At 35.2% G+C, this 23,945-nt stretch overlaps 1 protein-coding gene across 4 annotated transcripts in view; it reads right to left on the bottom strand.

Moving 5' to 3' along the window:
- Window positions 1-627: 627 nt before the first annotated feature.
- The window catches only part of DMXL1 (Dmx like 1), a 76,627-nt gene continuing 53,309 nt past the window's right edge, over window positions 628-23,945 (bottom strand). For 2 of the 4 annotated variants that reach the window (XM_064403898.1, XM_064403900.1), the window contains 17 exons: window positions 21,951-22,114; window positions 20,795-20,934; window positions 20,379-20,464; window positions 18,327-18,528; window positions 16,868-16,985; window positions 15,549-15,611; window positions 13,630-13,716; window positions 12,869-12,990; window positions 12,619-12,760; window positions 8,715-8,765; window positions 8,377-8,437; window positions 7,757-7,884; window positions 7,491-7,583; window positions 6,935-7,026; window positions 5,970-6,022; window positions 4,670-4,887; window positions 628-4,304 (listed from right to left, as the gene is read on the bottom strand). In XM_064403898.1, the coding sequence (XP_064259968.1) occupies window positions 4,080-4,304; window positions 4,670-4,887; window positions 5,970-6,022; window positions 6,935-7,026; window positions 7,491-7,583; window positions 7,757-7,884; window positions 8,377-8,437; window positions 8,715-8,765; window positions 12,619-12,760; window positions 12,869-12,990; window positions 13,630-13,716; window positions 15,549-15,611; window positions 16,868-16,985; window positions 18,327-18,528; window positions 20,379-20,464; window positions 20,795-20,934; window positions 21,951-22,114 (2,045 nt within the window). In that variant the 3' untranslated portion in view covers window positions 628-4,079. The remainder of the gene's footprint in view (window positions 4,305-4,669; window positions 4,888-5,969; window positions 6,023-6,934; window positions 7,027-7,490; window positions 7,584-7,756; window positions 7,885-8,376; window positions 8,438-8,714; window positions 8,766-12,618; window positions 12,761-12,868; window positions 12,991-13,629; window positions 13,717-15,548; window positions 15,612-16,867; window positions 16,986-18,326; window positions 18,529-20,378; window positions 20,465-20,794; window positions 20,935-21,950; window positions 22,115-23,945) is intronic. The other 2 variants (XM_064403899.1, XM_064403901.1) reach the window with 1 other exon arrangement.

The raw sequence follows: 23,945 nt of genomic DNA, 5'->3' as shown, positions 1-23,945 counted from the left end.
TCCTGCACAGAACTTACCAAAAGAAGAATGAATTAGGTCCCCCCACCCCACCACTGAGAAGCCCAGGATGAAAAAGGACCAAGACACCCCTGGATCTCTAAGTGGTGACTGTCTTCTGTTGGCACTCTCTCTTTCCCCTACACACTAAAAGCTACAAATAAAGTCAGTATTGTTGAAATGGCATTTCATCTCGTTTGTTCCTTAATTTGGGCATCTCTCACTAATCAGAGCACAACAGGTGCATTCATACTTGTACCTCTGCTAGAGGTGGCAACATAGAGGTGGATGAAGCACCCCATGACCTTCACAGGTTTTCAAACTTAAATGAAACTGAAAAGGGGATTCAAAAGTTAAGTTGTGGCAGACAACAGAAAGTGCCATTACTACATCACCCTCATTAGACTGCAAAATAATTTTGTTTTGCCTAGTTCTGTTACTTATACAGAAAAGAAAAAGAAAATGACGCACAAAAACAAACCCGCAGCAACCAGTCCCCCTCCCAAACACCAAAAAGTTAGAATAAGGAAAGATAAAGCATGAGACCATAAGACACTAAAAAAACCACCAAACTCAAAATCATGCATATTTTAGATCTAGAAATGGAAGGAATAAGAAACACTACAAAACTTGGTAAATCAGTATCTTTATTTTATAGAAAGTAGTTTGATCAGTGTGCTGAACCTGCCATTAGCGATGGTTTTGCTATTTTTAGTAAAAATAAACATTTGAAAATAATTACCTTGGAGCATATAATCTCCAAGCTTATTTCCCCTTAATCACTGTTGCTTTTTTCATAACTATTGCATCTAATCTAACACTGGGTGCTCTTAATAGGAAGGGGGTACCTAGTGTAGGATATCTCCATAGTTTATTTCCTGCAACTGGTTCTGAGGTTCCTAAAATGCAGTAGAACATGTATGACCTCACCATGCACCACCTTGGAGCGGTACAAAATCTGCATCTCTTACACCTTTCTCCATCAACGTCCTGCAATGTCAGCTGTCAGCTGAGAATTTTCTGGTGTAAAGTCACACAACAAGCCAGTTTAAGTACCTAGATGTCCAGAGTTTTACCTTTCACAAGTTGCTGAAGTAATCATGAAGAACTTGGATCATGTGTCTAAAGTAACAGAATCAGTTAGCAACACAAGAATGACACACTTGTGACAATATTATGTACTGCTACAAAGACAAACACAAGTCACAGCTCCCACTCTGTGATATTTAAAAGGGACATTATCAACGACAAGCTAAATTATTTTGTCTGGACAAAAAAGTATTACTGATTAAGCACTGGCAAAAGCAAATTTTAAGTTCAATTTGTACACATGGCTACTGTAAGCACTGGGACCTCTGTAGGCACTAGTACCCTTAAGTTTGAGTAACTTGCATAGCAACAGGGAAAAAGCATTAATTGCTGGAAGATAAAAGTCAGTGGAAGTTAAGGGCAACACCCAGAGGCTTCTGAGTTCAGTTCTTCTCCAATGACTAGATTCAAAGTTGAGAATGTCCCTTTAAAAGTTTCACATACAACAGAATTTAATTCATTTTTAATCCATCATTACAAGAAAGCTACTGATAATTTGTCTTACAATAGTTAAACATCAATGAACAATATGCAGGTGAAAACTGATTTGTAAATGAAATAGCAGCAACATGGAACTCTAGAAGGTTGAGCTTCTGCAGGATTTATTGGAAAGATTATAAAGGTATGGCAAATACATTGTGATTTACATAATTTAGTTTCAAGAATAGCTTATGGTAACTATAAACATTATTGAAAATGCCTGGTCAAGGTCAGTACTTTTCTGGTATAAGCATAAGTTTGCCAGGATTTTTCAAAGTGCAGCTTTACTCAGAAAAATTACAACATTGTATGTCTTGGCAAATTGCATTTTAAATCTGCTCAGTTTGCAGATGGTAAGACAGCTTTTTGTGATTGCCAGTACAACAGATTTGAGCTTGAAGTATTAAAGCTAATGAGATATAAATATTTAAGGACAAAATATCAAGGACATAATTATATAATACTGCCATGATTTTTGCACATGTAACTTTGTTAGTTCAGTGGGTGTATAAAACTGAGGCATGTATTTAAAGCAGCTACAAAGTCACGGTTTCAGCTGATTCTAAAGCAGTGTGCTACTGTTTATCCCTCTGTTTTCCTTCTTCCACAAGAATAAAGAATATTAGAAACTCATCCACTGAGCAGATAACTCATACTCATTGGGCAAGTCTATTTTGTAAGGTGGTGTCACTTTTAGTCACTTTTCTGGTCCATCACTGTACTTAAACTGTTTTGAAATCACGTTCAATTTCGATCTCTAAGTGTTAAGGAAGAACAATTACAACTGATTCACTGAACAGCTGTACCAGTTTGAAATGCTGTCACATGTTTCTTCATGGCAAAACATTCACATTCTTTTTATTGCACAATTTGAAAATTCAGGTTTTGTGCATAAAAACCTTCATAGTGTTTGCACTGCAACTTGCGAAACATACATTTAAAATGACCTTAATACATTTTACAAAATCTTTTTAAACAACTTTATATTCTTAAGATAAAAGCATCCTGAGAATGTTACATAGTTCATTATGCAAGCCCTTCATTTCTGCTATGCTTTATTTATCCCCATAGTTCCTAATTTGACAGGTTTATTTTACAGTTAATATCTTGGTGCTATATTTCACAAAATATCTTTTAGCAAAAAGTACACCATTGGCATTCAAGTAATCCAGCCTCACATCTAATTTACAAACTAAACCTTTGTTAAACTCTCAAGTAAGGAAAAGTAAACCAAAATACATACAGAAACAGTTTTGCTGAAAAAAAAAGTAAAGGCCTTGTGCATTAATAATTTGGTCAAACATTTAAGTTATGCAGTTTAATATTTTGGCAAAAGAAAAAACCCTCTACATCTATCCTTCTCAGTTTGTTTACTTTCATCTGACACCAGATGTAAACATAAACATCAAGAAAGAAAGACTGACAGTGTAGAAGTACTTTGCTGTTGAACTACTTTTTCCTTTTATAAAATACTTACGAAAAACAGACAAACAAGAATGTAAGTGCTAAGAATGGACTATCTTTGGGCTAAATAAAAGTCTTACTGGAAAAAAAAGTCAAAATAAATTAGGTTGAGTTTTTCTTTTATTTCCTCTACAGACATCTAAATAAATAGTCTTTGAATTCTAGTGCCATATCCCAAAGCAGTATCTTCCTGTATCTTTTCGATCATGTCTAAGGCTTCACACATAATCTTGACTATTTTACTAGGAAGATATCCATTCATATTTACATTTTATTTTTTAAAGGGAGTGTTCAGGGTTAAAAATATATTTATTTTTAAAAGATCAGCCTGCCATCCTGATGGCAGTGATTCAAGCTATAGAACAGAAGACAAGATACAGAACATCCTTCAGCTTCTTATACTCTAGAAGAGAGGAAGGAGATCAGGCAAGTTAGAGGTAAACAGCCTGGATTTCAGGAATGGAAAGAAAAAGTGGCTCGTTACGTGAATGTCTGCATGACCAGGACTATTCATTCCTGGAGACTTTGTTTCTCTTCTGCACATAGGTATACATTTTTATTGTTGGCTGATTAAACAAATTGAGAAGAGAGACACTTATGGTGGCCACAGTGAAAAAACATTACCTAAGGTTTCCATCAGGACCGACATGCTTTTACAAGGAGCCAAGATGTTGAATATAAGCAGAGGTCATGCCCAGATAGTACACTCCAGGTGAGAGTGTAATTACCTCAAAAGGAAGTGTAAACCACTTCAGCAACATCTTTATAAATTATAACTATGTAATTTGGAGTCATATTTAGCTTTTATTTTAGGCAATGATCAAAATCTGAAGGACCTTTTAATCTTTAAGGCATTAGTGCATCAGGGACTAAAAGCTCCAGGTAATTAATAAATAGGGGGTTGGAGGCAGAAGGAGAGAAAGGAAAAAAACCCAAAACATCTTTGTATCACAAGCTATCATTGTGCAACTGCTTTGTGGGTTCGTTCCAGGAAAAATATTTTCAAGGATGGCAGAAGGGGAATGTTATTCACTATTCTGAGAAAAACATTAGATCATAAACTTCACATCATTTTTTAACACATCCTTTAAAGAGCTAAATCTATCAGGCAAGATTCTCATCTTTACTGTTCCATCAGCACCACAGGAGAATATGTGATTTGCTGGTCCTGTTTCAATTTGCATGACTCCTGTCCCAATGTTTCTGAAGAGAGACTGTCGAGCATGCTCATTGATGAAAGTGTGAAGAAGATTAAATGTAGACAGACTCCATACCTGGAAAAGCATCAAAACATTAATCTCTTATAAGGAAAATTACCATGGTCTTAAAATCATCAACAGTGAATTGTGCATTTACTTTTCTGATACTAACTGTAAAAGTAGAATATGTAGCAATCTGTAATGACACATTTATAGAATACTAGTACTCATTTACTATAATAAGCAATATAGAGACACTAAGGTATCAGTAATTAAAATGAGGACTGCATTAAGAAGAGATAAAGGCTGACATTTCATAATTAAATTCATAAATATGAAAGTCAGAGTTGAGAACAAATAGGATATCTGATTGTTCCACACCTGCACAAGCTTCTTTCTTAATGTACACAATACCTTTGCTCCCTCCCCCTCATTAATACCTTTATGTTGCCTTCGGCAGATCCTGTGACAAAATACTCTTCCGTAGGATCAACAGCAATTGCCTTGACTGGAGAATCATGACTCTGGAGTAACTGTTGCTGCTGCTTTAGGCGAAGATCAATTACACAGGTAAAGCCTTTTCTGCCACCAGATATCAACAGCTGGTGTTTTGGAGCATATGCTAGCACAGTTGCTCCACTATCATGACAGATAAAAGCTGAAAGCCAAAGGAAAGTAATTAAAATAAAACACTGTACTAACTTGCATTTTCCATCAACCTCTAATAGTTTAAGACAGTAGCAACAGTGACTTTGATGCTGTAATCCAGTTGACCACAACCAACCCACTTCCTGCAGTACCAATATACATGTAAAAACCAAGGTTCCCATCAGACATTCTGAAGCTACAGTATTCTCAAATTAAGCAATTAAAATATGGATTAACAGAAAATTATATCCTTCTTTTCTATCCCTGTGTAATCACAAACTATTAATCCTTGACCAGAAAGAGATTATTTTAATAATCTACTATTAAAGTAACAGATTTGTTGTTTTAAGTAATACTTGGTTTTTTAAGTCACATATGGCCATCAGAAATTCTTCCTAAACTATGTGCACAAATCTCTTGCAAGTTTTCACTGGTCATTTTACTGCTAATTTGCTTCTTCTTACATTTATTTGGATATGTTTGCTCCCCTATATGAGTGGGAAAACAGAATGAAAATCACAATTATCAGAACACAGCTTGGTATGCTGTACTTATAGTTCAAAGGGCCTATGAATTTACATTTAGAAATTCCATATACATACACTTAGGCATTCACTACACTTTAAGTACAAGGAGTTCACAACTCTCTGATCTCAATTCCATATTTCAGATATTGAAATGCATTTCTTGTATTACTAGCAACAAAGCATTAGTAATAAAACTAATGAAACAGAGCTAAATACTTTTTGCACCCCCAAAATCCTACTTAGAGGAATAACTATTCTGAAGCAGAAGCTGCCCAAAGCCTTTCAAGAAAGAACAGAAATGTATGTTTTGCACTTGTGGTACAAGGACAGAAGGCATACAAAGGAAGGTGCTCAAGTCCATGAGACTAATTGTGCATACAGAACACCAAGCAATTTCTCAAGAATCTGCTTCTATACTACCACTGGTGCACTCACACAGAACAATGAAAGATGTTTTACTGCCAATGTTAAAATTACTTCCCACAATAACTCTTCCATAAAGATAGACTCACAAACACACTTTTTATATTATAGTCAAACATTTTGTCTGTTGTATTTTACTGACCATGCACCAAGCTGTTTGTAGGAGAAACCAGAGTGTCCCAAAGGCAAATATTTCTGTAGGAAAAAAAACCAAAAAACAACTTAATTCAGCAACAGATGTTTTAAGGTATTTTTAACTCTTGAAAAGTCATCTGTACCTTAACATGGTTGTTTCAGGCATTAAGCACTGTAAATAGACTCTCAATGATGATGTCTGAGCAGAACTCAAATTACTTCCAAAGCTTATCATACACTGCAAGAAGATGCCTTCTACACAATTATTCTACAACTGGCTATTTCCATAAAGCATTTATGTTAACAATCTTTTGTAACTTAATTAAAAGGAATGTTACCAGGCTTTGGTGGTTTTTGATCAATACTTACTTATGAAGAAAAATGAGAAATTAAGAGCTATGCAAATTCCCTAGAGCTATAAAAATAATTTATGACAGGTTCATCTGCATAGAACAGAATAGAATAGCTCAGCTGGAAGGGGCCTAGAAGGATCATGCAATCACCCATCTGACATCTCCAGGGCTGACCAGAAGTTAAAGCATGTCCAAATGCCTCAAATTCTGACAGGCTCTGGGGACTGACCTCAAAGAAGGCTGTTCCAGTGTCTGAACCTCTTGGTAATAAAATGTTTCTTGATGTCCAGTCTCATGCCAGACCTCCCCTGGCACAGCTTTAAACCATTCCCACACACCCCTCACTGGATTCCTGGCCAAATCACTCAGGACCTCCTTTTCTACTTCTCCTCCTCATAGGGAACATGAGCAGTATATTTGTGCTTCCCCATGGAGCCTCCCTTAACAGGCACACTAATTTAGCTGCAAACATGGCTTCTGTCCATCTCCTACCAACAAAGAAATCTAGCAGAAGTACTCTTAAACTGCTTAAGAAGAATCATTAAAAAAACCAAAGTGAAGGAAAGGAGAGAAAATATGGCACCACTTAACTTTTACGAATTATCACGCTAGATCTTACCTGTTGTCAGAAGAAAATCCTGCTGTAGCTATCAAAGATGATGAACTGATGAAAACAAAGTCATTGGCTGTTTTGTTATGACATTGCCATGTCTGAAAAATTGCAGTTAGAAATCATTAATTTAAAAGGAATCCATTATGTGCAAGCAGGCAATATTAAACTTCCTTGAGAAGAAAAGTTGTTTCATAAGAAATTTAAGGCACATAGGATACAAAGGTATTGGTATGCCTTGTAAGACTCTTAATTTTTCATGGAAATATACTCTGCAACCCTATGTAACTGTCCATTAATTGACAAGTGACAATTATTGACAAGTCTTAATGAACATTAAAGTTATTTCATACCTCATGTTACATTTTCAACTCTCCACTTAACAAACATTATTAGACTGTAAGAACCTGTCATGCAGACCACAGGATGGCAGCAATACATAACTTAATCTTGATTAATACTGGTTAACATCACAATCCTTGCCCCCTTCTAGCTATTCTGAAGGGAGAAAGAAGTTGGGGAACACAGTGCAAATTTATGGAAATTAATTTATTATTCAGCTTACCAAATATGGCTTAGGTGAAGTTCCAGTAAGTGGACAACATTTCCAATTTGTCTGATATAAACTTATATATCCATCAGCATCAACAATTCCAAACTGAAAGAAAATATGCAGTAATAGTAAATACATAAGTAAGTATTGCAGAGAAAACACCCACAATTTTGAGAAAACACATTAAATAAGAAGCATGTGATGTTTCTGTAATTTGCAATTATATTGGGGGAGGGGAAAAGAGAAGAGAAAGCATACAGAAGCATTTTGTCAGTTACCTTATTTCCTTGGTAATTGAATCGCATTCGAGTTACCCTTGAGTTGCCACCAGATCGAAAACATGTGATCTGCTGTGCATGACCCCATTCAAACATTCTTACACTTCCATCTTGAGCACCCGTCAGATCTGCAACAGAAAGTATTTACATGATCTTTCACAAGTGTTGCAGCTTTTTTAACTTCAGGAAAACTCATGCTATCTCAAAATAACCAGTGCTAAAATTATGCCATAGTATCTGTCTTGGTGTAGGTGCAGGATGTACTACTGCAACTTAAAGTCGTGTTACTCATTATTTGATCAAGATTTGTGTTTAGATGCTCATGGAATATGAAGCTATTTACTTGGAGATAATAACACATCTTTCCTATCATCTTTCATTTTAGTCACAAATAAGAGACAAATACAGTATTTTTTCCCGTTTATAAAGGCTATTCTACAACCCCCAATATTGTTTTATAAAATGAAAAATAGTTTCACTAAGTATGCCTTATAAAGAACTTTCAAAACATGTAACAGATTGTTGTTCTAGTATAAAATAGCAATGCATTAAGAAACAGATGAGTAATAAATATATAATCTTTCTATAACTTTTCTGTTTTTTATAAGAATCGAACTCACAATATGGCAGTGTTGGATGAGAAGCCATTCTTCTGACATTATTAATAGCTTTCTTGAGCATCTGTTCAACACACAACAAAATAGAAAAAAATTAAACAGTATTACTGAACAAAAAGTTATCAAACTAGAGAATAATTAGTGATTGCAGAGAGTTGTTTCCTACCAAAATTCCTACAAAAACAAGTACTGGGTTTAGAGATTCAGATAGGAGTCTGTATCTTCCAAGACTAGTGTAGATGTTAGCACTTATGCAGCTTTATACATCTAGATAAATATTAAACTTTTGCTTCAGAAATTTATGGATCCAAATATAAACACTCCTTAGACTGCAGTCTTACCTCTTTTCTTGCCAATTCCTTTCTGACTCCATTAAATTTATTGGAATATTCCTGAATATTGTAAGATAAGCAAGAGAAAGGCAGAAGCATGTAAAGAAAGAGGTAAACAAACTTTAACAGAAGTAGAAAGTAGGAAGGAATATATCTATTTTCAAGTCTAGTTAACTTATTGCCATTGATTGAAAAGTGGCTATTTGTGACCATCCAGAATAAGCAATATACTATGTAACTGGTATAAAATAAGTAAATAAATTAAAAAAATTCTTCAAATGTATTTGTAATTTTGCAAATACAGATCCAATGAATTTTCAGTAGCATGTTTGTTCCTAAATTCCAAAACTGGCTTTGAGATAGGCATATCATCCAGATTTTTGTTTTCTCTTATTTTATTAATTCCTACTGAGAAGAACTCAATGTGCAAAGAGGATTGGAGACATTAAACAATTACATTTAACCCCCATCTATTTAAATTATACGTTCAACACACAAAAAGGAAAAAAAGAGTAAGGATTTTTTAATCAAGGAAATATATCTGTGCCTGTGTTGTCTCTTCCCTTCTTTTCTTTCTATTAATGTACATTCAAGTTAAGTTTTCATTATTTTACTCCCCAATAGCTCTCAAAAGTATCTGACTTTTCTGAGGACCCTCTTTTCTCAGAGAATTGTTGGATTTGGTTTGATCATACACCTCTTATTTACCTCAACATTTGAGAAGGGAAAAATATATATTTATGGCAGATGTTAATTTCAAATGAGAACACATACGAAATTTTGCTGCCAGGGCACTCATCTTCAACACAGCAGCTTATTGCTTACCACCCACCAACAACAAGCTGGTACTGAACCACTTTCAGAGAAACATTTAGGTCAGAAATGTTTAACATCACTGAACCCAATTGTGACTTTCAACTGCTGTAATTTTGTACAGTATTTTAACACTGCTTTCTTATGGGGCAGTAGATAGTGATGAGATATTTCAATTATGCCATTCTCCCCTGGCCTCCAATTATATCAGGGTGTCAACTGGAGGGAGGCAGGAATTACAAATTTTCAGGTGCTTTATATTCCTAAGTAAGATCAATAGAGTTTATAAGAAATATCCTCTAAATTATCAGTTTGCAAACAAAAATGAGGAAAAATACTCAAAAGGGAAATAATTTACTTTCTTGTAAAAATTTCCCTGGGTTTGGATCTGTGGAATAACCACAATCCTCTTAATTACACTTTGGAAACAGATTTAGACCTTTCAATTCTCAAAGTTTTACCACTGTTGAAGAAAAAGCTGTGTGTCCCTCATTCCAAAACACTTTCTAAACATAAAATATATGATCCTGAAATATGTATTTCCCTTTCTTCTTCTCTAAGTACTTTAAATATCACGGAAAAAGCCAAATGGTTTGGTAAAATTATATATACATTTTAAAATTCAGGACAACAGAGAATGATATTCTTCAAACATTTACAGAAGGGAATGTGCACTTATAATTGCAATACTTTGCTCTCTAAACTCACAACTTATCTTCTGTATGTAAATGGAAGAACAATAATTCATGTCCACTATTTCTTCACTAAAATGAAGGGCTGTATTGAGTTTTACAGCTACTAACTTTTACCCAGAAGTTAATGGAAGTCATCTTCCTCCACTGAACAGATAAGCACACATCATGATCATAACCCCTGCTGGATTATGCTTTGGAAAAATGCAAATTTACAGAAATGTGCCTTTGAACAACTCTTTGGTACAGTTTGTCCAATTTAGAAGAGAAGTACAATTATGAAATGCAAATACTTCCATTATGAATGTAACTGACATTTGACACTCTAGCCCCCAGTTTGCCCTTAGAATAGCTGATGGCTAGAACACTGCTTGTTTTGCTGGACAGTTGAGTGCTTTGCGCCTTAATGTACATTAAGACTGAAAAATAAAAATACACTTTAACTCCAACCCACCCATTGTTAAAGTGTTAAATATTGGTGTCAGTCACATTGATTTGTATGACAAGATGTTGGTAACACTGCCTGAGTTTCAGAGCTGTAGGTACATACTATTCCCTTCAGTACTCTCTTACAAACACCTCCTGTAAGACCTGTGTAAACAAGCTGTGCTGACATGTCTGACCTTCCTTACTTACCTTCTATGAGCTGTGTAACAGGGAACAGTGAAGAGTGACAGAAAAACCTTACAGCTAATACAACTTTAACTGCCTGACTGTCCCTTGTTGAAGAAAGTGGAGCAAAAACAATGAGATTGAAAAGCCAGTAATGGTACCAAACAGTGGGCTACAACCACTAAATGGGATGCACATCATGGAAAAGCAAAGATGACATCAAGAACCAGCAGTATCTGAAGGAACAAAGTACAAAATGGTAGCAAAATAAAGGTGTTAGTGAAGATGCTTTTCTTCCAGGTTTCAGCTCTTCCACAGCAACATTATTTCCTCCCGAGATTCCCTATTTTTTCCTTTATCTACTTTGTCCTTCATTAGGTACCTCTGACCTCTGTCTTCCCTCCCTATTGGGTAGGTGCTGTTCTGTTCTGTGGTGGGTTGTCAGCCACAGTCAGAAAATATGCCAGACAAAATTTAGGTCCAATGTTTAACAGCACAAACATTCAACACAAGCACAGACAAATATATTTAGGAAGAAAGCTTTACAGCATGTAAAATAAAAGGCCATGTAAATACCATTTGCATTAATATATTACACAATGACTTAAGGTTGAAAAATACAGAAACACAAAAATTCTGTATGTACATAGACATATATATATATGTATATAAATTTAAAAAATGTATATATATTTTAAAAATGTATATATATTTAAAAAATGAAAGTGAGAAGACAAAGTGGCAAAGGCATTCAAAGAATACTTGCACAAGAGACCTGACTGTAATAGAAGAGCTGCAACACTGCCACCTAGGATTAGTAGTTCCTAAAGTGAAAGCAGAGGTGTAGGTACTGGCACAATACCCACTCCTGTATGTGGAAAACATTATCAATCTTATAATGCTTATTCCTTACTTACTCCTCCTATTCATCAGCTATTTGCAAGTCAACAACAGTAGTAATTAACATATGGTTACTTAATTTTGCCACCAGTTATAAACTTGCTTTGAATTGTTAAATGACGCAGCCAAGTCTCAAGACTTAACGCATTTGGTTATTTAAGAAAACTCCACTTTCTGCACTCCATGTGCAGAAGCTCTGAGATACTGGTGTCTTGTATGACCATTTCAGCTCCCTTATGTGTCTCCAAATAAGCATCTGTCAGCCAGCTAATCAACAGATCTGCATCTATGCTCCACAGGAACTAAGATAAGAATGTCAATGGCCAGGCTACAACTATCATCTGATCTGAATTAAATTTAACTTAATAGCCTTTTGCTCAGGGCCAAGCTTCATTCCAGATACAAGATCTCTTTCTGAAGCTCAGATTGAAGCTAAAGATTATGCTTAAAATAAAAGCTACCAGAAAAAAAAATTCTATAAATATTTCTACCCAATCCTTATGAATTAATATTCTGAAACCTGTGAAATACATGCTTTTTAAATACACCATTCAGCTTCAAGTCATTGAAGAAGAATTTATAGTCTAACTTCTTACCCAAATCCTGATTCTTTGCTTTTAGATGATGCTTTTACAGGAAGCATATATGACTTGACTGAAAGCTTTGCTTGTTTAGTTGTCCCTTAAATTCTGTGTAGTATTTTAACCTATTAAGTGAATTACTACCAAAAAAATCCAGCTTGCTTTGGTTGTAGAAAGGTTATATTATATAAAGGTTATATATATATTTAGGTTACATATTTAGGTTCTACTGCAAAATAGAACAAGCAAGACTGAACAGACAAAAGGAGAGAAGTAGATAGATTACATAAAGCTAATCTTTGACAAGAGACTTACCACAGATGCACCCCTGCCAGTTTGTGTACTACCAAGCCAAGGCATATTGATAGGTGTGCCAGGATTACTATGAGTATAAGGAGTGCTTCCCTGAACATTTACCAGATCATCACGAGCATGTATAACTAGGAAATCTTCAGCCCTAGAAACGAAGAAAACATTTCAAGATTCTGAACAGCAACAGTAAATACCATGTTTTACTCTGATTTAAGCACAGTCAAGTGTAATACTGAAAACAAAGCACATATACCCTTTATTTTCTATTTCCATATCATCATCAACCCAGGTGTAGATCTGCGTAGCTAAAATTGCAGAAACATCCAGTTCTTGAATATCATGACTTGATGCTATTGCAATGCAGTTCCGATTTGCCTGAAAAAAATAACATACAGAAAGACAGATGCAAAAGAAAACCTCAAAAATGGACATATTTTATTTTTTTCTGATCGTGGCACAGTTGCTCACAAAAATATACACTTAATTTACAAACCATTTACATCTACAAATTTATGTACATTTATAGTTGACATTTCCCTTTCAAAACTTATTTGCACCTGGGACAGTATCACACACTGTTTGCATCTTGTACCTCTCAAGCAGCTCAATATCTCCTTGCTATTCTCAGAAAATAAGTAATAGGTAACTATATTATAAGGCTTGCAACCAGGCTCCCCTCCTCCAGTTCTGAAGTGTTACATGGCTGAACAGAGAAAATATAACTTCCTGTTTGACAGGAGAGGACAAACACTCCTACACACAAGCCTAAAAAAAGATTAGAAGCCACCTCTGCCTTTGATCGATCCCCTGCACAATAGAAAAAACCAAGAAAATTTGTAGTAGAACTGTTCATGAGAAGGTAATTTTGAAGTGCTTTAGAGAAGGGACTGGTAAAAGTTATAGCTGCTAAAAACAGTAGGATGGCTGGCAAAGCCTATTTCACCCAGTCACAATGTGCCTGTGTATCATGTGGAAAACACAGCAATTAGGTTATTCTACCTCCTTTACACTCACCTTATTGACTGCAAAAGCAGTAATGATGTCCGACTCTTTATGGATTATTCTTGCCTTCCCACCAGGGCATCCCAAATCTGTTTCTATCTGTATTTAAAAAACAAAGCACAGTTAAATGCAAACTTCTGTACAATACCACATTTACTGAAAGTACAGAGATCCAACAATGTTATGCATAAAAATTTTTCCCCCTTAATTTTAACTCAAAGAAAACTCAATAAACATAGCCTGTAGAAATTATGCTAAACCTGTTTTGTGTAATAATACATCTTCCCATTGCCATGTTAAGATTACCACAGCACAGAGAAAATGTAATTTGTCACAAAAGCCACAGTACTGCGTTCATTTTCATGTTTTGAAGGGGTGCTGAAAACCAGCAAGGCTACATGCAGCACACTGTTGATTGAAATTTTGAATTTTGATGTTTTGCTCTCAAAAAAGTTTGCTAAGTCTATGATTGCTCTTAGCAAACACCTTTTGCCACTGAAATAGATGAAATAGTTCAAAAGAAGGTGCAGGCAAGCTCCTGAACAGGAAAATGAATTTGAACTTCATCAGTGCATCTAACCACAATTATTGCAATTATATAAATCTGGAATCTTGTACATGTCAGAACCACAAACCTTTTGCTATCACTTTTTTTTTTTCCCATGTGATCAAATTCTGGATTTGAATATTGTCTATAATTTTGTATTTTAAAAATGGAATCAGGTACATGCCAGCACACAACAAAACTCTAAACTTTACCAGCACTGTAGCAGTCCTTTTCAAAATTAAAGACCTTAGCGCTGAAAGAATTAAATTGATAGGTTACAGACTGTTACAAAATAGTTTTACAAGAAAAACAGTAACACTGCCAAAATAATGGTGATCTAAGAATTAAAACCTGAGTTACAGATGTAATATTTAATTAAAAAAACCCCCCAAAGAATTATGTCACAACTATTTCAAGCCTCTCATCTTCAAATTCTTAATTTTCTGTGCTTTAAAAGATTTAAACAATAATATTTTACTTGAAAAACAGTATGATTTTTCTGCCAAAGAACTGAAAAAGGTCTTTTACAAAGTCTAAAAAAACAGTTGTTACAGACTAAAAAAGATATTCTACTTGAAGTTAAAACAGAATTGATACTTCATTGATTTTATGTATATAACACTGGACAAAACTGCAGTGGCAAACAGACAGAAAACCATGATTTGTGACTCATGATGAACAAACCTGCATGAAATTAAAATTATTTTTTCTCCAGCCAGTTCCAATTACCTACTTGCTATTACTGCATTATCACATAATTAATATTAATAAGGTAGCCCAAGCCACAGAGTGTTCACATTTCTGTCTTCACACTAGTTTTATAAAAGAAAGGAATATGGTATTCATTTGAGTATCTAGGCATAGACACTCTACCTTTTTAGTATGTCACACCAATCTTTCAAGACAGTTGCAAAAATTCTGTTATATGGGTTGATTTGTCACCATCTTTTAAATAAGGTTCAGTGAAAGCTTTCAGTAGCAAACTGGTATCATGCCAACAAACTGCTCAAAGTGCAGCTCACCACCTTCACTTAAAAGCAACTATTAAAGCTCGTACTGATCAAAGGTTCTGTATGTACTGTGTGTCATACTACTACTGAATTTTTGTCACTTGGGCAAATCTCAACTTCAGCTCTTCACTTGGCCAAGCTATGGAATTTGATAATAGATATTGTTTGTACCTGGTTGATGTAGCTAAGATAATTAAGTTTCAGATAAACTCTGAAACAGTTTAACTCAATCTCTTACATTTTTTAAATTTTTAAGTTTGTTTGCTATGTGAGCAAAGACTTTTTTTTAAGTGACCTCAGCAACATTTAGACAAAAAAAAATTCATAATTGTGTTAGGTCTAATAATTTTGAGGATTATTACCAATGACAGTACCTTATTGATGACAGGCTCCTCCACCACAGAATTTTTCATGGTTTCATTGTGCTCCTCTAATGACTTCACCAAGGAAAGAAACACCACAAAAACAAAGCAAAAGATAAGATATAACATGCATGATATCAAGGAAATCCTCAATTCCTTGTTGTTCCCCAGCACAAGACAACTGAAACACAACAGCATGTCTGCACACACATGGTGCATATTTTATATAGTAAGAATAATTAACAAACTCTAAGCTCTGTTTTCAGTACAGAATACACTGATTTACTTACTGTGTACTGTAACAGCACCTTGTCCATCCCAAAAGCTAAATTTCTCGAAAAATAAGCAATTTACACTGACATTCTATCAGCAACAAGACAGAAAATAAAGCCAATTATGCTGCATAAGGCTGTGAGCCTACCTTGAAACACATAAAGTACATCTAAAATTTTCCAAAATACCTGTCCATACAGCATAACATTGTTGTGTTAACATAAGATAGAAGTGGTGCACTTTTAATGGCAAAAGGAAAAAATTTCCTTTTAACTGCACTCTGTAGTGAACACAATTAGCCAACATTACCCAAACAAGCTAATATTCTAGCTGTGACAGGACAAAGGTTAGGTCATGCAGAGCTCTGCTGCCATGGCTTTACTAGTCATGCATATTCTTTCTCCTGCATATTTAGTTTGTTCACATCTGCTTCTTTCTCCTCCATTTCTGCTATGCTACCATTTTTCTGTAATACCAGCAATTCTTTCAAAATTAGGAGCAGTGGTAAGTAAGAAAAAGAAGTGAGAGGAAAAAATCCAAAAGCTCATTACAGAACCAAAATTTAAAAACATTTAACTGCATCTGGAATAGGAATCCAACTAGACACTGAGACAAATAATCAGGCACAGAAATAGTAATTGCTGCATGAGGACTTATTAAAATTGAATCCTAACATGGTAGATCATAAGCAGTGGATATAAGTCAGGATGACTACGGCAGGGACAAACTAAAACCTCAATACTTTGGCTCATACTGGTTTTAATCTTTGAAATGGTCCATTTTGTCCTTCTTTTGAGGAAACTTTTATATTGGTCTTCAAGAAGAGACTGACTGTAGCAACATTGTGCTAGTTGTCATTTTACAGTCAAAGTCTGATTATTTTTGTATTTTATGAAAAAATGGACAACTATTTTTTTGCATGAAATACTGTACATTTGAAGTCATTGACAAGTACATTAACCCTTCATGCACCAGAAGTAAACAAACCAGCAAGTAACTTAAATAAAAGTTGACAGATTGACCTGCAATATTTTCTGCATTTTATATACCATACCAACCTCATTTAGGCATCGCTTTTTGGTAAAAATATTTCTGATAAAAGTTTCCTGGACTTCCTCCTGTTTGACCAAGTACTGCCAGAGCCTCTTCACAGACAGTGCAACATGACTGCTAGATCTACAGAACAAAGTTGAATAAATACATCATGCTCATACTTATGACTGCAGTATTTTATGTTCTAATCAAACTATAATCAGAAGAAATGCTGAAGTAAAACTACAGAGCTATAGACAGTACACTAAGACCAATCTCAAAGCACTTTAATACCCTCTTCCTGCAAAACACCCACATGAGAGGAGGTGCAAAAGGAAGAATAAACAGAGTATGTAGTATCTTCTCCTTCTCTCTTGGGACAAGTGAGAAAATCTCTTTAAGAGATTACACAATGGTAAGGGAGCATAGAGACTGTTTATTAGTCCAACTCATTCTTTACAATATGAATAATTTCTGTTAAATCCTAAAGAGTGATCTTTCACATGGACAATGAATGATTAACACTTCCTGCTAGGAACACATCATCAGCTATGTAACTTCTCTGAAACATCCATGATTTTTTAGTAACAAAATTGGAAGGATTGTAGAATCAGATCAAAATTCAAATGTTTATGCTTATCCCTAGAAATGGCACACTCAAGCAAAAATTATATATACCAATTTAGCTGCTACATATAGCTGCTTATGACAAACCAAAATCCATCAAACTCTGAATTGCTTTAAATCATAATTTAAAAATAATATCAGAGAGCAGATACATGTTAAACTGGTCCCTTTTAATCAACTCGAGTTACTGAAAACGTGACCATGATTAAATATTTCACAATAAAAAGCCAGACTTTGTGTGTTCTGAAATCCACAAGTGATAGCAACATTAAAAAGGCATAAATCTATATAAAAATTACACTTTGAGAGACTGAGCACACTTTTCTGGCTGAACATGCAATTATGTTAAGTCATACCTATGCAAATATCATAAATAATAAGTATTTATCCTCTGAATTTAGGTAACAATACTGATAAGACTGTGAGGTAATTTTGTTACTCTATAATAAATATAATAAAATTAATAATATAATAAAATTACACTAAAGATATAATATCATATAAAGTATACAGTATAAGTAATATAATAAAATTACTCTAATGGCAAATATTTAATTCACTGTCACTAATCCATAATTATCTTTCAAGGTGAATGTTTTATTCTTTATTTTATTGTCAAACATACTTTTTCCAGAGACACACAAAATCCATGTTAGGCTTAAGTAAAAGAATTTTAAAAAATTGGAAACTGTGGTACATTTTTCCTGCTCTTGCTTCAAATCAGAGATGCATGAAATCTGACATGCACCCTTCACTTCACATAGTTATTGAAGTCGCAATCTATCATGTGCACAAACAACGTAATACTTGATTTATATCAAAGATATTACAATCAGTGTTTACAGAAATTAGACTCACCTGAAAGGAGTGTTTGTAGGCTCGAGTAAACTTTTGTGGCGAAGCAATGCAGGACCAGCAGAGAGGGCATCTTCAGAAGCATGAACTGAAATATAATGTTGAGGTGGACCCCCATACAGCTCAAGACGTCGGAGAAGAACTTGTTCCCAGCGCTGTAAAGTTTTCAAAACTGCATGGCATATCGGGGAGCTAACTGGAAGCTCTAGAAAGACAAGTAAATAATAATAAAACCCCTCCCCTTTCCTTACCCTTGATAAAGATAATTCCAGCAGGTGAAGTTTATTTTGAATACTTCCACAAGTAAGATTTGTTCAAACCTCAAGTCAATATTTGCAAGCATAAACAGATGAACTGCTTAGGGCTATTATTGCTAAAAAAAGGAACAGATTCCCAATATTGGAGAGACTATATCATGGAGTGAACCATTATGAAACTGATCCTCCTGGAAGATATCAAGGTATACAGATGATAGGCATGTGATAAGAGAAAGCTGACGTACCTTCCTAAAGGGCAAATTGTGCCAAACGAATCTATTAGTGGCATTCTATTGTGAACTGACTGTGTGGGAGGGCAGGGAAAGAGCAACTGATGTCCTCTACTTTTAACTTCTGTAAGGCCTCTGACAGTGTCCCAGACAGCATCTCTGCCACTCCACTGGAGCAAAAAGGATGGACTGTTTGACATCTAAGGAACTGGCTGAATTACATCCCCCAAAAATGATTCTACGATTCTATGGTTCAACATCCAAATGAAAATAAGTAACAAGTGTCATCCCTCAGGGATGAATGCTGAGACTGGTAATGTTCCATCTCTCCAATAATGACACATGCAGGGGTAGTGAGAGGCACCTGCAGGCAGATGGCAGAGAACACCAGGGTGAGCAGTGCAGCTGAGTTCTTGGAGGGAAGGGAGGCCACCCACAGGAACCTTGGCAGGCCTGAGGAGTGGGCCCATGTGACCCTCACAAGCTTCAGCAAGGACAAGTGCAGCTGCATCAGGGCAATCACCAGTAAAACTGAGTGACGAACAGACTGGGAGCAGCCCCGTGGAGAAGAACTTAGGGATACCAGTGGATGAGAAATTTGGCATGACTTGGCTCACAGACTAGAAAGCCCACTGCATAATGGGCTGCATCAAAAGAGCAGGGTGAGGGAGGGAATTTGGCCCCTCTAATTTGTTCTTGTGACACTCTACCTGGGATACCATATCCATGTATGAGGACCCCTCTACAGGAATGACAGGGACCTATAGAAGGGATCCAAAGAAGGGTGACTAAAACAGGTCAGAGGGCTGAAACACCTCTCCTTTGAAGAGACTGAGGCTGAGATTTCTGCAGTTCTTCAGCCTGAACTGGAGGCTCCAGGGACATAATACAGCAGCCTTTCAATATTTAAAGTAGACTTAAAGGAAAGAAACAAAGAGACTCTTTACCAAAGCCTGCAGTGATAAGGGAAGGAGTAATGTTTTCACACCAAGCAAGTAAATTTCGATCAGATAAAAGAAAGACATTATTATGATGAGGGCAGTGAAACACTGGAACTGGTTGCCAGAGAAGTTGTGGATGCCCCAGATGTGGGCGGTCATGTCAGATGAGGCTTTGAGCAACACCATTTAGTAAAAGATGTCCTTGTCCACAATTGGTGGGCAGGGCTGGACCTAGATGACCTTTAAAGATCCTTTCCAAAATCAAAACACACTATGAGTCTATGAAACAAGGAGCAGGAATGATGTTACTTCAATTACAAAAAAAAAAAAATACAGTGTTTCCACCAGGAAATAAATATTGCAAACATTCTTACATGACTAAGAAGCAAAGAAAACATAAGTATGTGGAGAACTGAGCATTCTTTCTCACCCATTCATCTTCACAACCCACCATGTCATTTCATAAATATACCTGCTGTATGATAAACAGTATCAGAATATCTTTCCCATATCACTAGAAAACTAAGAACTTTTGAACTAAAACTTACAACATATGCATATTATTCAACACATCGCTGATTTTAATGTGCTGATTAGGTATGAAGAGACAACTCTGCTGCTTATTACCTGAAAGATCATGTCCAGCCAAAGGGTAGAAAATCTTCAAATTGTGAAGTACCAGCTGAACCATTGCCAATCTCATCAGTGACCAACTAACAAGAAAGCACTAGTAAGTAATTTACTAATAGGAAAATAATTTTCTCACTTATTCATTACTAGGTTTTAAATTTAGAGCTTCAAATCTTCATTAACAACTACTGAAACTACAAACCATACTTTAGAATATTATAGGTACTTTGAATTAAAAAATCACTACACCACAAACTCAAAAAATAAGTTAAATAATTATTGTGAAAAATTAACTACTAAGTCTAGGTAATACATGAAAATATCAAGTAACTGGTATATTATCTCAAAAATAAAAAAGCAGAAACGCAAGTCTAGACATGGCAAAATATCTTGCATTCTGAAGAGTTATCTACCTGTAAGAATTTGAATTAGAATGCTCTTGGTTATGTGAATTTGATGCAAATGTATCTCCATCATTGTCTTCATCATCTTCATCACTCTCCTGACTCTCTTCTGAATCATATTCCACTCTAGTTTGTGATGGAAGAAATGGCTAAAAAATTCAACAAAATTCTGTAAATAACTTCTAGTCAACATCCCATTCTAAACTACCTTTTAAAATTGAATAATTACAATGCTTAAAACTTTTTTATAAAAAGCAGACATCTCTTACTCAGTTTAGTAACATTTGGAGTTTGTACCTCATGAAAAGGGTAATGGTCCATAAGCACTACATACATAAGTTAACACCTAAACTATTTTTTACATTACTGAAAAATTCTAATGCTAAAAATGGAAACACTAAGCATTTTTGAATTATTTTGTTTTCATGCCACATATACAAACCAGAGTGGGACACACAAGCCTGCCAAAGAGAAGGCAAAACCACTAGGGTATATTCTCTTCAATTATTCCAAGAGCCAAGAGAAAACCTGTCCTCTCACTGATCATATTTATGATCAGTCCATTATCATTGCCTCACTGTGCTATTCAGTATTTGCTTTTTTTTTTTGTCCTTGCTTGTAAAATACACTTACTATGCTCACTATACACTCACTATATGCTTATCTACATAAGCAAAACTTACTAGCTTATTTTGCTTATGTAGGTAACTCTTGATATAGAAATGTGTGTATAACTCCACGAAGTATGTAACTTTCTGGAAAGAAAGATCTGTCGCAATGGACTTAACAAGGCAACATAATATGATTTCCAGCGGGTATGCACATGCATTTTACCCAGTGGAAATAGCTGATAAATGCTTCTCACGTTTCCTTATTCCCTTAAATACCTCATCAGTAATTATCTACACATTTGTATGCTGTAATTATAAAAATTAACATGATTTGTTCATACCATTATCTGAAAATAAATTAATTGAATAGCAACAGTTTTCAAGAAAGCTGTTTCAAAAATATGTATAGGCTCCATTTTAGAAAAACCTAAATGTGAGCAATAAAAACAAGGAGATTGTATCACAACAGTACCTAGAATAATGACTAAGAAGAGAAAAACTACCAATCCAGAAGTGATAGAAGACACTTAATTGTCAAAACAGCAAAAAATTACCTTTGCAATGAAATAATCCCAGATGCTAAGCTCAGGAGGGATAAATCTTTCTTTGTAAGATGATGATTGTTGGTCTACCAATGGCAATGCAGGCAACTGAGAACTCTCTTTTGGAGAAGTTTTTGATGAACGCCTGTAATGTTTTTGCTGTTTCTCTCCATCATCTATGTGAGAAGAAAATAGAGTATGTTGCTTTAAACTTTCTGTTCTACCTTCCTATTGCTTTTAATAAACAGAAAAATGAAAAGTAAAAATGACATGACAAGTTTTCAGAAATTTACCTTAGCATTTATGTAACAACTAAACACAGAGAATGTTAATTCTCAAATACATAAAATATGTAACTAGAACGCGAGAATGTAAAAACTCCCTGCACAAATAATACACCCATAACTGCATGAGATGATCTTCTTAAAAACTGTCAAATACTGTTACTCAAGCCAACAGTCTTGCAAAACTAAATTACTTTAATAAAAACTACTGAATATTGATTATGTTAGCTTTTAAGACAAGCCAGGAGACTTGTTTTTCAGAACATACATTGCAAATACTTGTAAGCTTGCCATTCCTGCTCCAACTGGTAACTCCATGTGTCCCTCTAGTGGAGATTTGTATTTTTTTCCTCAGTAGAAAAATTCTGCTAAATCCACATGCCCTGACAATACATTTTCTCAGCAAATACAAAAGATAACATTTTAACTAACACAATCTAATATACAACTTATTAAACAGTGAATTGTAGTAATACCCTAAATCCCAGGAGCAGAGAGGTCCCCTGGCTTGCCCCAATACTGACTTTTTTCAAACTAAGAAGTGTCAATGGAAGGTTTTACTTCCATTCTTGATTATTACAGTACTAAAGGAAATAGCTCATTCAAGATTTCAGAAATATCTTAACATATTTGTACCCCCTTATACCCTGAAATACTTCTGGATCTTGTTAGGAATCATACTCCAATACAGCCTTTCTATTAGTAAAGGAGGAATGATACCAACTGTCACTTGTCACCAATTATCAGTGTTCTGACTCTCCAGAACACATCAGAAGTGAAAGCAGCAAGGCAGAAATTATATTTGGAGATTTGTTGGCCATCTTTCATAACAAAGAAAATGGACTTGAATCAATTTCCTACTTGATTGTAGAAGGTGGAGCTTGTGTTCGTTTTTTTGTTGTTGTTGTATGGTTGGGGTTTTTTAAAGATTTTTTTATTCTGTCTTCAAATAGATACATGGAATGTACACAGATCAGTTTCTACAGTGAACCTCAGGAGTCGGTTCAAGACTTAGGTAAAACAAAGAAAGCTTAAAGATGAAGATAAAAAGGCAGTTTATTTTTTGAACATCAATTTGGAGTCCACAAAATGTGGAAATTTAGCTGAGTCTGTTTTCTTAAGCAGAGGGGAGTATGGGCTGCCTTAACAGCAACAGTAAGTATGAGCCAAGAAAGCAAAACTACAGGCTTGAAGAGCTCACCTGAGGGACAGATATCTCTATCACTGAGTTCAAGCACCAACCTGTTGGGCCAGACCAGTTGCAAGAATGAACTAACATGAACATCACCAACTAACAACCACTGAAGCTTCCAAAATTACCTTCTCCTGTTAATAATGCTGAGAATGGCAAAAGAAGAGCCAGCACACCTATCTGTTCCTGAAGTAAACTACCACGAAGTACTTCCTATACCCTTATTTGTTTTAGTGTTTTATCCACAGGAGACTGAGTCTTGATAGGTGCCTGAAAGACTATGTCTTTCAAAACTCTTATGGGTATTCCAGTCACTTGAAAACAAAAGGTCTAACACTCTGAACAAAAGAAAAATAGTGGTAATTTACAAACACTTATTTCCATATGTAAGATTTACTTGCTCATAACACAAACTGAGCCAATGGTACAATTGTAACTCTGGGCTATTAAGATTTAAATACATGGTTTTAAAAAAAAAAACCTTCCAGGATTTCCATACCTCACCATTTTTTGTTTTCTTCTTATGGAAAA

Source organism: Passer domesticus, chromosome Z (genome assembly GCF_036417665.1).
Source record: "Passer domesticus isolate bPasDom1 chromosome Z, bPasDom1.hap1, whole genome shotgun sequence".
NCBI classification, from domain to species: Eukaryota; Metazoa; Chordata; class Aves; order Passeriformes; family Passeridae; genus Passer; species Passer domesticus.
Note: the sequence above shows the minus strand (reverse complement) of the source record. Positions and strands in the feature narration are given on the sequence as shown.